The 15469-nt window shown below is 39.1% G+C and overlaps 1 protein-coding gene across 1 annotated transcript in view; it reads left to right on the forward strand.

The window, feature by feature from the left end:
* JAK2 (Janus kinase 2) overlaps nt 1–15469 on the forward strand; it is a 163418-nt gene that overhangs the window by 62545 nt on the left and 85404 nt on the right. The window contains exon 3 of the mRNA XM_082842536.1: nt 3178–3427. Within this exon, the coding sequence (XP_082698662.1) occupies nt 3202–3427 (226 nt within the window). The 5' untranslated portion in view covers nt 3178–3201. The remainder of the gene's footprint in view (nt 1–3177; nt 3428–15469) is intronic.

Here is a 15469-nt window from a genome sequence, read left to right on the forward strand (position 1 = left end):
CATCATGCTAAGTGAAATAAGCCAGCGAGAACCACAAATCCTGCATGTTATTACTTATATGTGGAATCTTAAAAAGTTTAGGAAACAGTAGAAGAGTGGTTGCCAGGGTTAGTGGAAATAGAAATGGGTAAAAGGGTAGATTTTCACTTATAAATAAGTTCTGAGGATCTGTGTATAACGTGACTGTGGTTGATAGCACTGTGTTGTAGAATTGAAATTTTCTAAAGAGTAGAATTTAAATGTTCCCTCACCCACCAAAACGGTAAATTCATGAGGTTGATGGAGGTGTTGACTTAATGGGGGGAGCCTTTCACAATGTATACATATATTAAATCATCATGTTTTATACTTTAAATATTTTATTTGTTAATTATACCTTAGTATAGCTGAAAAAAATTTATTTCAAAGACTACAACAGAAAAACCCTTAATGCCTCATTGAGAGATCTACTAAAATATATATTTCAATAAGAAAATGTGAGTCCAAAAGGAAGGCATAGGATCCAAAATAATGGTAAGCACAAACTGATGAAATTCTAGCATATTTGCTCTTTAATGGCTAAGAATTCATCTGATGGCTTTCTATAGCTTAGTAATAGAGATAGTGTAATAGAGTACGAGAAATATTTTTTTAAATTTCTATTTTTGAACAAATTAAAATTGTTTAAATTTGCATATCCAAATGCAGAGGAACTTCAAAAATCTGGCAGTTTTGCTCACAATTGCCAATTTTTTGTTTTATTTTTACACACTGATAGTTTTATATTATTTGAATAAGTATTAACTCTAGTATTTTCTCTAATAGAATAAGGTTCTTGTAGTTGAATGTAGAACTGTGTTTCATATTGCAGTTCACTTAATAATCACTTTATTTATTTAATATCTGTATTTAGAACGGTGCCTGGCATATAGTAGATGTTGTGCAAGTGTGTTTGCTATTATTCCCGTCCTCTTCCTTCACGTAGCTCATGATTTAAATGATTATGTCTGTGAGGAAGGTTGTCAAATTTTCAGGTCTTCCAAATGTCAGTCTCATGTTTTAGCTGCCAGCTAGATTTTGGTCTAATTGCCCTGCTTTCGTTCCTAATAAAAGTCTGTAAAACAGTAGTCTTTATTCTCCTCACCTTCCAAAGTCAAGGGACAAAGTCCTTCTAATAATGGTATTACAGATCTCCCAAGTTTGAAATCCTCATACTATCTTTTACTTCTGGCTTCTATATTCAGTTAGTCCTCATGGTGCATCAAGTCTTCCTCTTTTATTACCTCTAACCATCCAACTGTTGCTGTTTCAGTTCAGGATCTTAGTACTGCCTAGGTTATTGTAATAGCTTTCTAACTATATCACTTCACCTTTCTGATCATTATTGACTGTGGGATAAAGTTTTAAATTCTTTGGTCTGACATTTGGACCTTCTTTTATTTCGTACTGTATCAGTTAGGATTGCACGTACTTATACGTAATAAGGTGTCTGGTGGTTGGTAGGGGATTCCTGACATTGATTCAGCTACTTAAGGTTACCAGGTCATTTATTCTCTTGGCCTTTCCTTCATGGTTACATGGTGTTAAGGTGACTGCCCTACCTATATTCATGCTTAGATTCAGACAGAAGGTGAAGGGGAAAAAGTAAAAGGAGACATGCCAGCTACGTCAGCCTTTTTTAAAGGAGTGGTCCTGAAAGTACCACCCAGCAACTTTCACGTAAATCTCATTTGCTTAAACTGGTTCACATGGCTATCCATCTGTGGGGAAGTAGAGGTTTTTTTGGGGGGTACATTGGTATACCCCCCCATTTCGGCTTTTGTATCAAGGAAGAAGGGCGAAATGCATACTGGGTATGTAGCTGCAGTTTTGTTACAAGTATCCAGGTCTTAGTTGTGGTGTGCAGGCTCTTTGTTGCAGCATGCAGGCTCCTCTCTAGTTGTGGCGTGAGGGTTTTCTCTCTCTAGTTGTGGCGCACAGGCTCCAGGGTGCGTGGGCTCTGTAGTTTGCAGCACACGGGCTCTTGTGTTGAGGCGTGGGAGCTCGGTAGTTGTGGCGCGTGGGCTTAGTTGCCCCGCGGCATGTGGGATCTTAGTTCCCTGACCAGGGATTGAACCAGCGTCCCCTGCATTGCAAGGCAGATGCTTTACCACTGGAGCACCAGGGAAGTCCCTATCCATCTGTATTTTTAATCTTTTCCTAAATGGTATAATTTCTCAAATACTTCACTCAGACCAATAAATTATTGAACATATCTTGTATCTTTCTACTCCTCAGAACAGTTCCACTCTTCCAGAACGTTCTTCCTCTTCCATCCATCAAAATCCAATCCATGCTTCAAGAACAGTTTTAAATATGACCTCCTCTGATAAAGCTCATCAGTTAATCCCAGCTTGAAATGTTATTTTTCCCTTCCAGATTCCAATAAGCAATTGTCAGAGTAATCTGTTGAGAAATCATGTCGCTTTGTGGAATCTCTTCTTCTGTTGTCTGTAACTGATTTTGTTTGTTCTGTTAGTGTTATATATTTATATTGTGGTTCCTCAGTGTATAAGCTTCAGTTTTATTGTCATTGTCCACAGGAAGTTTATAATTTTGATAACTCTCACTGTGCTTTGTATATAGTAGTATAGGCATACCTCATTTTATTGTGCTTCCCCGATACTGGTTTTTTACAATTGAAGGTTTGTGGCAGCCCCGTATTAAGCAAGTCTATCAGTGCCAATTTCCCAAAAACATTTGCTCACTTCACGTCTCTTTGTCACATTAGATACTTCTTGCAATATTTCAAACTTGTTCATTATTATTATATTTGTTATGATCTATGATCAGTGACCTTTGAAATACTATTGTGAAAAGATTACAAATCGTTGAAGGCTCAGATGATGGTTAGCAATAAAGTATTTTTAAATTAAGGTATGTACAATTTTTTTTTAGACATAATGCTATTGCATACTCAGTATACTACAGTATAGTGTAAATATAACTTTTATAGGTACTGGGAGACCAGTAAATTTGTGTGACTTTAGTGCACTGGTCTGGAACAGAACCCTCAGTATCTGTCTGAGAAATGACTGTACATGATACTTATTCAGTTAATGGATTTGACAGAGTCATTGCTGTCAGTAAAGACTTCTTTATATATGAAGGATAACTTATGAATATCACTTCCATTTGTAACTTTGGTTTCTCTTACAGGCAAATGTTCTGAAAAAAGACTGCATGGGAATGGCATGCCTTACAATGACAGAAATGGAAGGAACATCCTCATCTCCTGTACATCAGAATGGTGATATTCCTGGAAATGCTAATTCTGTGAAGCAAATAGATCCAGTCCTACAGGTCTATCTTTATCATTCCATTGGAAAAGCTGAGGGGGATTATCTGAAGTTTCCAACTGGGGAGTATGTTGCAGAAGAGATTTGTGTTGCTGCTTCTAAAGCTTGTGGTAAGTGTAAAAAAAAGCAGTGTTTTTCTTCTTATTAATATATCCATGCTTTAATTATGCTACTCTTAACACAACGTACATGTATAATGTATTTTTATGCTTCTGTGACTGACAAGTGTTTTCATATGCATATAAAATGAGAATATCACTAAAGTAGAATTTAAGGTAAATTCTGTGTTGAGCTAGTGGTATAGACTGAATGTTTGTGTTCCCCAAAATTCGTGTTGAAACTTACTCCTCTAATGTGATGAGTTTGGAAGTGGGGCTTTCGAGAGATGAATCAGTTATGAGGGTGGATTCCTCATCAGTGGGACTGGTATCTTTATTAAAGAGACCACTGAGAGTTCCTTTGCTCCTTCTACCATGTGTGGACATAGCATGAAGATGAATAAGAATATGAACTATCTATGAACCAGGAAATGGGTCCTCGTTAGACACCACATCTGCCAGCACCTTGATTTTGTACTTCCAAACCTCCAGAAATGTGAGAAATACATTTCTATTTTTTTTATAAACCACCTTGTCTATGGTATTTTTGTTACAGTATCCTGAATGAACTAAAACAAAAATTGGTACTGAGAAGTGGAGGGGTGCTGTAATAAATTCCTAAAAATGTTGAAGTGGCTTTGGAACCTGGATAATGGGTAATGGAAGAGTTTTGAGGTGCATGCTAGAAAAAGCCTACATTGTTGTGAACAGGAGATTCTGGTGTGGACTCGAAAGGAGGAGAGGTGTACAGAAAAACCTCAATCTTCTTAGAGAACACCTGTGTAATCCTGCGCAGAATATTGGTAGAATTGTGTACTGTAAAGACCATTCTGATAAGATCTCGGGTGGAAATGAGGACTGTGTTATTGGAAACGGAAAGAAAAGTGATCTTGTTGTAAAGTGTCAAAGAATTTGGCTGAGTTATGTTCATGTTTTAGTGCTTTGTAGAATGTAGAGCTTGTGAGCAGTGAAATTGGATATTTACTTGAAGTAATTTCTAAACAAAGGTTTGAAGGTGTGGCTTGAGCCCTCCTAACTGCTTATAGTTGTAAAAAGTTAATAAACAGAAACCTCAATAAAATAGAATCAGGAGACCAGAAGGGGGAGTTCTCATGCTCTGCCAGGATACCAGAGCCCAAGAGGAAGAAGACTCCTCCTCTTTGCTGGCAAGGACTCAAACAATGAAAAACCTTGGGCTTCTTGTTTACTGTAGCCCTCCCCTCTAGGACAGTGTTCTCCTTCCCTTGCCTTGGGGGAGCTTCCATGTGGCTCACCACGATTGCAGACCCCAGATTGCAGTTCTCTGCTGATCCCAAATAAATCCATCTTTTCTGGAAAAATACCTGGCAGCCTGTTTGTTTTAGGTCAACATAGTATAATTAGAGAGAAATAACTTCCAGACATAATTATAAATGTGAAAAAAGAAAGGAAGCAGGACTTAAAAATTTGGAAAATTCCCCACCTATCCACAAGATGAGAAAACCTGTTCAGTAGAGAACACTAAGGGTGTGGCCAAGCAACCATTTGTTAAGATTAGTGTGGATAAGCCATCTCAACAGGAACCAGATGCTGCTACCTAAAACAGTGGAAGAATGACCCTGAAGACAGTTCAGAAATCACCAGGGCTGCTGTCTTAGCACAGGGCCTGGAGGCAGAATGATTTCAAAGGAGGAGATGCCAGTGTTGGGAGACCTTGAGCTTGCTGCTTGGTGCTACCTCACCTTGAGGGCTCTGCTGGTGCACTGCTGGTGCTGAGCTCCTTGGCTGCCCCAGGTGTGATTCTGGCAGCCCCTGGTGCAGCAGCTGCCTCTCAGCAGGCAGCAAACTGGTGGAATAAGCCATCTCCACTAGAGGAGAATGCACAGGCCCAGGGGGCATGTCTGACTCCACCTAGATTTCAAAGAACAGGAGCCACCCAAATCCACTAGGGCAGGGCTGCCAGGAGCCTTAGGTGCCCACCCTCTGCCCAGCAAAGCTGAAGGGGCAGGAATGCTGCCCAAGTGGGTCCTGTAGGTAGGACCTCTGCTTCAGTGGGCCTGGAGGGCAGAGTATCAAGTTAGAGGATTATTCATGGACCTTAAGGTCTAATGGAATTTGCCCTGTTGGGTTTTAGACTTGCTTGAGACTTGTCACACCTTTCTTCTAAATATCTGTTCTGTGCCTGTTCTGCCATTGTATTTTGGAAGCACATAACTTGTTTAATTTCACAGGTTTACAGCTGGAGAACCTCAGGATGAATTGTACCTTGAGTCTCATCCAAATCTGCTTTAGATGATATTTAGATGAGACTTTGAACTCAGACTTTGAGTTGATGTTGGAATGAGTTAACACTTTTGGGGCTGTTGGGAATAGAATGAACATATTTTGAATGTGAGAATGATATTATTTTGGGGGGTCCAGGAACAGAATGCTGTAGATTGAATGTATCTCTTCTCCCTCAAATTCATATGTTGAAACCTCATCTCCCAGTGTGATTGTATTTGGCGGTGGGGTGATCAGGTTATAAGGTTAAGTATCACCTTATCTCAGTTGCTTTTCTACGCATTTGTGGCTCAGTTATAGAACTTGTCTCTTTGGATTATGGATATTCGTGTCTCTTTTTTTCAAGATACAGTCAGTTGTGGTATAGTGTGAAATAGGTGTTCCTAAAATGCACTATGCTCTGCAGAATTGTGCAATAAAAACCATAGGGCTTAGAGGAAAAATGAGATTAGTGGCATAACATTATAAACTTCGTGACATTAAAAAAAACAATAAAAGTAGCACATGTTAAATGGTAACAAAATATATAAAATCTGAAATATATTTGGCACTTTACCTTAAAGTCTTGAAGCTTGCTTGTGGAAGTGGGTGCTGGAAAGGTTGCATCTTGTGAGTTAGTGTGAGGCTGTAGAAGGAAAGTGTCTGAGATCACATGAGAAGTTGTAACACCACATATAGATGGCTGTGGCTCATAACATACATGGTAAACTGTATGTTCCATGTATGTTCTCAGTTTGGATGCCAGGCTGAAGGAGTACCCCCTATATGAGACACGATGTTCTCCTGGTAAAAGGCAAAAGAACATGAGGGCTGCTGGAAACGAAATACCTCCTACTGCCTCTGCTTGGAACTAACACAGTCTCAGTTCTGCTCAGATTCCATTGGCCAAACCAAGTCATATGGCCAAGCCAGTGTTAGTCAGATGGGGTGGTCCTCTCAGGGACTGGGAAGAGAAAAGTGAGTATTTGTGAGCAGTAATGTAGTCTGCTACACTTTTCCCTCTTGACCACAAATAATTTCTTTCTTCAATATTGAGAATAAATTTTCTCCTTCTCCAGTGAGGATACCCAAAGGTGTCATTGAATCAGGCTTAAAATCCAGGCTCTCCCTGTATTCTCTCAGTCATGTCCAGATGTTTTTCTGCTTGATTCAGAGAATCTGTGAACTGAAAAGACAATTATTCTGATATCATATCTACAGCCTTAACAAGTTATATTTCAAAGATATGATATGAGATAGTTTTCCCTAGCATAGAGACAGCAAGGTTTAGACAAAATAGCTATGTAGAGTTATCTTTTGGAATCCTCCCACCTCTCTCTGAGCCCTATGCCAGTTACTCTTTCTTGACTGAGGTACTCACATATCTAGTATCCTCATATTCCTTTCCATTCCCATCCCCAAATGCCCTTTATTGTATCTAGCTGCAATCAGAACTTATGTTGATAACCCTTTGTTAAGTATGGTTTTGATGATAAAATAATTTGCAGTAAGTTATAAATGACAAATAGTTTTAATATTGAGATATTTGTATTTAATGAAGTATCTTGATCTGTAGTAACCTCTAATTGTAAAAAATGTTTAGGGGAAATGTATTCCTTTAAAATGACCTTTATTCTTTTCTCAATCCCCAAAGAGTAGAATATGGAGTTAATGTTATAGCTGTACCTCATTCACCTCTTTCAGCTAGCTAAAATTTATTGACACTGTGTTAAGTGCTTTATGTGTGTTACTCAATTCTTACAGCAGCACTAGGGTGTGTAGATGTTGTAGTGTAAGCACCTGACAATAAGCTTTTTAAAAAATATTTTACTTTATATTGGAACATAGTTGATTAACAATTTGTGTTAGTTTCAGGTGTACAGCAAAGTGATTTAGTTATACATATACATGTATCTATTCTTTTAGAAATTCTTTTCCCATTTAGGTTATTACAGAATATTGAGCAGAGTTTCCTGTGCTATACAGTAGGTCCTTGTTGGTTATCTATTTTATTTTATTTTAAAAATTTATTTATTTTTATTTTTGGCTGTGTTGGGTCTTCATTGCTGTGCGCGGGCTTTCTCTAGTTGTGGCGAGCGGGGGCTACTCTTCAGCGAGGTGTGCGGGCTTCTCATTGCAGTGGCTTCTCGTTGCAGAGCATGGGCTCTAGGTGTGTGGGCTTCTGTAATTGTGGCGTGTGGGTTTCCGTAGTTGTGGCTTGTGGGCTCTAGAGCACAGGCTCAGTAATTGTGGAGCACAGGCTTAGTTGCTCTGTGGCATGTGGGATCTTCCCAGACCAGGGCTCAAACCCGTGTCCCCTGTGTTGGCAGGCGGATTCTTAATCACTGCACCACCAGGGAAGCCCGGTTATATATTTTAAATATAGCAGTGTGTACATGTCAATCCCAAACTCCCAATCTATCCGTCTCCCCCATCCTTCCCCACCGGTAGCCATAAGTTCTCTAAGTCTGTGAGTCTGTTTCTGTTTTGTAAATAAGTTCATTTGTATCATTTTTTTTTAGATTCTGCATATAAGTGATATCATATGATACTTGGCTTTCTCTGTCTGACTTACTTCACTTAGTATGATAATCTCCAGGTCCTCTATGTTGCCACAAATGGTATTATTTCATTCTTTTTTATGGCTGAGTAATATTCCACTGTATATATGTACCACATCTTCTTTATACATTCCTCTGTCAATGGACATTTAGGTTGCTTCCATGTATTAGCTATTGTAAATAGTGCTGCAATGAACATTGAGGTGCATGTATCCTTTCAAAACATGTTTTTCTCTGGATATATGCCCAGGAGTGGGATTGCTGGCTCATATGGTAGCTCTATTTTTAGATTTTTAGGGAGCCTCCAAAATGTTCTCCATAGTGGCTGTACCAATTTACATTCCCACTGTTGTTTGCACAATAGTGCAAAAGAGTTCCCTTTTCTCCACACCCTCTCCAGCATTTATGGTTTATAGATTTTTTGATGATGGACATTCTGACTGGTGTGAGGTGATAACCTTGTAGATTTGATTTGTATTTCTCTAATAATTAGCAATGTTGAGCACCTTTTCATGTGCCTCTTGGCCATCTATATGTCTTCTTTGGAGAAATGTCTATTCAGGTTTTCTGTCCGTATTTTAATTGGGTTGTTTGCTTTTTTGATATGCATGAGGTGTTTGTAAATATTGGAGACTAATCCTTTGTCAGTCACATGGTTTGTAAATATTTTCTCCCATTCTGTGGGTTGTCTTTTCGTTTTGATTATGGTTTGCTTTGCTGTGCAAAAGCTTTGAAGTTTCATTAGGTCCCATTTGTTTATTTTTGTTTTTATTTCCATTTCTGGAGGAGGTGGGTCAAAAAGGATCTTGCTGTGATTTATATCATAGAGTGTTCTGCCTATGTTTTCCTCTAAGAGTTTGATAGTTTCTGGCCTTACATTTAGGTCTTTAATCCATTTTGAGTTTATTTTTGTGTATGCTGTTAGGAAGTGTTCTAATTTCATTCTTTTACATGTAGCTGTCCAGTTTTCCCAGCACCACTTATTGAAGAGGCTGTCTTTTCTCCATTGTATATTCTTGCCTCCTTTATCAAAGATAAGGTGATATGTGCGTGGATTTATCTCTGGGCTTTCTGTCCTGCTTCCTTGATCTATATTTCTGTTTTTGTACCAGTACCATACTATCTTGATTACTGTAGCTTTGTAGTAGAGTCTGAAGTCCAGGAGCCTGATTCCTTGAGCTCCATTTTTCTTTCTCAAGATTGCTTTGGCTATTCGGGGTCTTTTGTGTTTCCATACATATTGTGAATTTTTTTGTTCTAGTTCTGTGACAAACGCCATTGGTAATTTGATAGGGATTGCATTGAATCTGTAGCTTGCCTTGGGTAGTATAGTCATTTTGATAATATTGATGGTTCCAGTCCAAGAACGTGTTATATCTTTCCATCTGCTTGTATCATCATCAATTTCTTTCATCAGCATCTTAATAGTTTTTAGAGTACAGGTCCTTTGTCTCCTTAGGTAGGTTTATTCTTAGGTATTTTATTCTTTTTGGTGTGATGGTAGATGGGATTGTTTCTTGAATTTCTCTTCCTGATCTTTCGTTGTTAGTGTATAGAATGCAACAGATTGCTATGTGTTAATTTTGTATCCTGCAACTTTACTGAATTCATTGATGAGCGCTAGTAGTTTTCTGGTAGCATCTTTAGGATTTTCCATGTATAGTATCATGTCATCTGCAAACAGTGACAGTTTTACTTCTTTTCCAACTTGGATTCCTTTTATTTCTTTTTCTTATCTCATTGCTGTGGCTAGGACTTCCAAAACTATGTTGAATAAAAGTGGTGAGAGTGGACATCCTTGTTTTATTCCTGATCTTAGAGGAAATGCTTTCAGGTTTTCACCATTGAGTATGATATTAGCTGTAGGTTTCTCATATATGGCCTTTATTATGTTGAGGTAGGTTCCTTACATGCCCACTTTCCAGAGAGTTTTTTTATCATAAATGAGTATTGAGTCAAAAGCTTTTTCTGTATCTATTGGGATTATCATATAGTTTTTATTCTTCAATTCTTTGATGTGGTGATTCACACTGATTGATTTGCGGACATTGAAAAATCTCTGCATTCCTTGGGTAAATCCCACTTTGGTCATGGTGTATGATCTTTTTAATGTATTGTCGGATTCGAATTGGTAGTATTTTGTTGAGGCTCTTTGCGTCTATGTTTATCAGTGATATTGGCATGTAATTTTCTTTTTTTGTGGTATCTTTGTCTGGTTTTGGTATCATGGTAATAGTGGCCTCATAGAATGAGTTTGAGAGTGTTCCTTCCTCTGCAGTTTTTTGGAATTGTTGCAAAAGTTTAGGTATTAACTCTTCTGTAGATGTTTGATAGAATACGCTTGTGAAGCCATCTGGTCCTGGACTTTATTAGTTGGGAGTTTTTAAATCACATTTTCAATTTTAGTACTTCTGATCCATCTGTTCATATTTTCTATTTCTTCCTGGTTTAGTTTTGGGAAATTGTACCTTTTTAAGAATTTGTCCACTTCTTCCAGGTTGTCCATTTTATTGGCGTATAGTTGCATGTAGCAGTCTCTTATGAGCCTTTGTATTTCTGTGATGTCCATTGTAACTTCTCCTTTTTCATTTTTAATTTTATTGGTTTGCGCCCTCTCCCCCTTTTTCTTGATGAATCTGGCTAAAGGTTTATCAATTTTATTTAACTTTTCAAAGAACCAACCTTTAATTTCATTGATCTTTTCTTTTTTCTTAGTTTCTATTTCATTTCTTTCTGCTCTGATCCTTATGATTTCTTTCATTCTACTAATTTTGGGTTTTGTTTGTTCTTTTTGCTTTAGGTGTAAGGTTAGGTTTTTCATTTGAGATTTTTTCTTGTTTCCTGAGGTAAGATTGTATTGCTATAAACTTCCCTCTTAGAACTGCTTTTGCTGTGTCCCGTAGGTTTTGGATTGTCGTGCTTTTGTTTCCATTTGTCTGTAGGTATTTTTTGATTTCCTCTTTGATTTCTTCAGTGATCTGTTGGTTGTTTAGTAGCACATTGTTTAGCTTCCACGTGTTTCCGTTTTTTACAGTTTTTTTGGTCTTGTAGTTAATTTCTAATCTCATAGCATTGTGGTCGGAAAAGATGCTTGATATGATTTCAGGGTTCTTAAATTTACTGAGGCTGGCTTTGTGGCCCAGCATGTGTTCACTCCTGGAGAATGTTCCATGTGCACTTGAGAAGAATGTGTATTCTGCAGCTTTTGGATGGAATGCTCTATAAAAATTAAATTCATCTGGTCTAATGTGTTATTTAAGTCATGTGTTTCCTAATTGATTTTCTGTCTGGATGATCTGTTCATTGATGAAAGTGGAGTGTTCAAGTCCCCCACTATTATTTTGTTACTGTCGATTTCTCCCGTTATGGCTGTTAGTACTTACCTCCTTTAATGAGGTGCTCCTGTGTTGGGTACGTATATATTTACAATTGTTATATCCTCTTTTTGGATTGATCCCTTGATCATTATGTAGTGTCCTTCTTTGTCTTTTGTAACAGTCTTTATTTTAATGTCTATTTTGTCTGATATGAGTATTGCTACTCCAGCTTTCTTTTGATTTCCATGTGCATGGAATACCTTTTTCCATTCCCTCAGTTTCAGTCTTTATGTGTTCCTAGATCTGAAGTGGACCTCTTGTAGTCAGCATATATACAAGTCTAGTTTTTGTATCCATTCAGCCAGTCTTTGTCTTCTGTTTGGAGCATTTAATTTGTTTACATTTAAGATAATTATCAATATGTATATTCTTATTGCCATTTTGTTAATTGTTTCGGATTTATTTTTGTAGGTTTTTTTTTCTTCCCTTACTCTTTTGTTCTCTTGAGATTTGATGACTAACTTTAGTGTTGTGTTTGGATTCCTTTCTCTTTTTTTTTTACGTGTATCTATTGTAGATTTTCAGTTTGCAGTGGCCATGAGGTTTTGATATAGCAGTCTGTATATAAACAAAATTGTTATAAGTTGCTGATCTTTTAATTTCAAATGCATTTCCAGTATCCTGCAGTCGTGCTCTCCTCTTCTCACAACTGCTGGTTTTGATATCATATTTCTGTGTTGATGACTTCCTACCTTTACTGTATGTTTGCCTTTACTGGTGAGCTTTTCCATTCGTAATTTTCTTGTTTCTAGTTGTGGACTTTTCTTTTCAGCTTTGAGACGTTCCTTTAGCATTTGTTGCAGAGCTGTTCTGGTGGTGCTGAATTGTCGTAGCTTTTGCTTGTCTGTAAAGCTTTTGATTTCTCTGTCGAATCTGAAGGAGATCCTTGCTGGGTAGAGTATTCTTGGTTGTAGGTTCTTCCCTTTCATCGCTTGAAACATATTGTGCCACTCCCTTCTGACCTGCAGAGTTTCTGCTGAGAAATCAGCTGATAACCTTATGGGAGTTTCTTTGTATGTTATTGGTTACTTTTCCCTTGTTGCTTTTAATATTTTTTCTTTGTCTTTAATATTTATCAGTTTGATTACTGTGTGTCTCGGCGTGTTCCTCCTTGAATTAATCCTGTATGGGACTCTCTGTGCTTCCTTGAGTTGGGTGGCTGTCTACTTTCCCACGTTAGGAAGTTTTCAGCTATTACTCTTCAAATATTTTCTCAGGTCTTTTCTCTCTCTCTTCTCATTATGGGACCCCTATAATGTGAATGTTGGTGCTTTCAGTGTTATTCCAGAGGTCTCTGAGGCTGTCCTCATTTCTTTCATCCTTTTTACTTTATTCTGTTGTGAGGCAGTGATTTCCACCATTCTGTCTTCCAGCTCACTTATGCATTTTTCTGCCTTAGTTATTCTGCTATTGATTCCTTCAGGTGTATTTTTCATTTCAGTTATTGTGTTGTTGATCTGTTTGTTCTTTAGTTCTAGGTCTTTGTTAAACATTTCTTGTATCTTCTTGATCTGTGCTTCCATTCTTTTTCCAAGATCTTGGTTCGTCTTCACTATCATTACTCTGAATTCGTTTTCTGGTGGATTGCCTATGTCCACTTCATTTAGCTGTTCTTCTTGGGGCTTATCTTATTCCTTCATCTGGGACATATTCCCCTGCCATCTCATTTTGTCTTTCTGTGATTGCAGTTTCTTTTTCACAGACTGCAGAATTGTAGTTATTGCTTCTGCTGTCTTCCCTCCGGTGGATGAGGGTATGTAAGAGGCTTGTGGGAGGGACTGGTTCCTGCCCATTGGTGGGTGGAACTGGGTCTTGTCCCTCTGGTGGTCAGGGCCATGCTCAGAAAGACTTTAAACCCTGTCTGGTGATGGGTGGGGCTGTGTTCCTGACCTGTTGATTGTTTGGCCTGAGGCATCCCAGCATTGGAGCCTTCAGGCTGTTGGGTGGGGCTAGGTCTTGGGGAGAAAATGGCAGCCTGCAGGAGGGCTCACATGGATGAGTACTCTCCAGAACTACTGCTGCCAACGTCTCTGTCCCCGCAGTGAGCCACAGCCACCCCTTGCTCTGCAGGAGACCCTCCAGTACTAGCAGGTAAGTCTGGCCTGGTCTCTTAATGAGGTTACTGCTTTTTTCCCTGGTCCCTGGTATGCACGAGACCTTGTGTGCACCCTTTAAGAGTGGAATTTCTGTTTCCCCTAGTCAAACCCCACTGGCCTTCAAAGCCAGATTCTCTGGGGGCTCCTCCTCCCATTGCCTGACCCCCAGATTGGGGAGTCTGACATGGGGCCCAGGAGTTTCACACCTGTGGGAGAACTTCTGTGGTATAATTATTTTCCAGTTTCTGGTTCATGCACCTGGTGGGTATGGGATTTGCTTTTATTGCGATTGTGCCCCTCCTGTCGTCTTGTTGTGGCTTCTTCTTTGTCTTTGGATGGAGGATATCTTTTTTGGTAGGATCCAGCGTTTTTTTGTCAATGGTTGTTCAGCAGCTAGTTGTGATTTTAGTGTTTTCGTAAGAAGGGGTGAGTTCACGTCTTTCTCCTCCACCATTTTGAGACTTTCCCAGGAAGATTAATTTGGAAGAGGGTTCATCTTTAGGAAACTTCTTGCATGAATGGCTACCAGCAGAGAAGAGCTTTCTGCTCACCACACTCCTAGTTAGTACTGTAGCCAGGAATTCCAGCTGTAGCTATTTCTTGGAAATCACAGTGAGGCTGAAAGTCAGGATCCTGAAGGATTGTTTGCTCCTGGAGTTATCCTACAACTAGCTTTGTTGATTGCAGTGTGTCTGGTATTAAGCTTTTGATTGTCTAGGTAGCCACTTGAAAGACATCCATTTCAAATAAACAGATTGCCAGCTATAGGACTAGATAAAGAGCCAGACCACCCCACCCATGAAGTTTCTTTTTTTAAAGAGGTCTGACTTAGATAAGTTAGATACTGACCATTTGACCTCTTGCTTTTCTCTTCTTGTGCTTCTTGTGCTTTCATTCCTGCTTTATGTTTTAAATTCATCAATAAAAAGAAACCTGTGAAACCCTAGGCACCTCACTCTCAACCCCAGTAAAGACAGAACCCCGGGTTGGCATTCACTAGCTCTCTACCTGTGACCTTGCTGTGTGGCCAGGACTTGTGAATAATAAACGTTGTTTATTTTTCACAGTTCCCTGGTGGTTGTTGCTGAAGTACGTCTTGTAATCATAGTAAGATCCATAAGGGCTAGTCCAGCCACAGTATTGATTCTGGAAGGGGAAATGTCTGTGGTGGTTGCCTTAGTTCTGGGTGGGTCTTTAGGTACTTCTGGCCAGTAGCAACGTTATTGCTAGGCTGAGACTGACACAGAACAAGGTACTATGTGTATCTCTCTTTTAAAGTGAGGAAATTGACCAAATGACTTTTATTCTTTAATTTGATCTTAGAATTCCTTTTGGAAGTAGAGTTTTCAGGGCCCTAATCTTTCTTTTTTTTTTTTTTGCGGTACGCGGGCTTCTCACTGCTGTGGCCTCTCCCGTTGCGGAGCACAGGCTCCAGCTGCACAGGCCCAGCGGCCATGGCTCACAGGCCTAGCCGCTTTGCGGCATGTGGGATCTTCCCGGACTGGGGCACAAACCTGTGTCCCCTGCATCGGCAGGCGGACTCTCAACCACTGCGCCACCAGGGAAGCCCCTGGCCCTAATCTTAAATACTGAAAAGTGTGACCAGTCACGAGGTGGTTCAGGCATTCATTCAGCCAAGCCAACACCCATGGAGCCATCAAACCCTGAATCATACCAGTGGGTGTGAAGTAGTATCTCATGTTTATTTTTTGTAAAAGCTGTATTGATATATAACTCAATATCATACATTTCAAGTAATACATTTCATATATTTTTGCA

Source organism: Leucopleurus acutus (assembly GCF_964270905.1).
Source record: "Leucopleurus acutus genome assembly, chromosome: 7".
Classification (NCBI taxonomy): domain Eukaryota; kingdom Metazoa; phylum Chordata; class Mammalia; order Artiodactyla; family Delphinidae; genus Leucopleurus; species Leucopleurus acutus.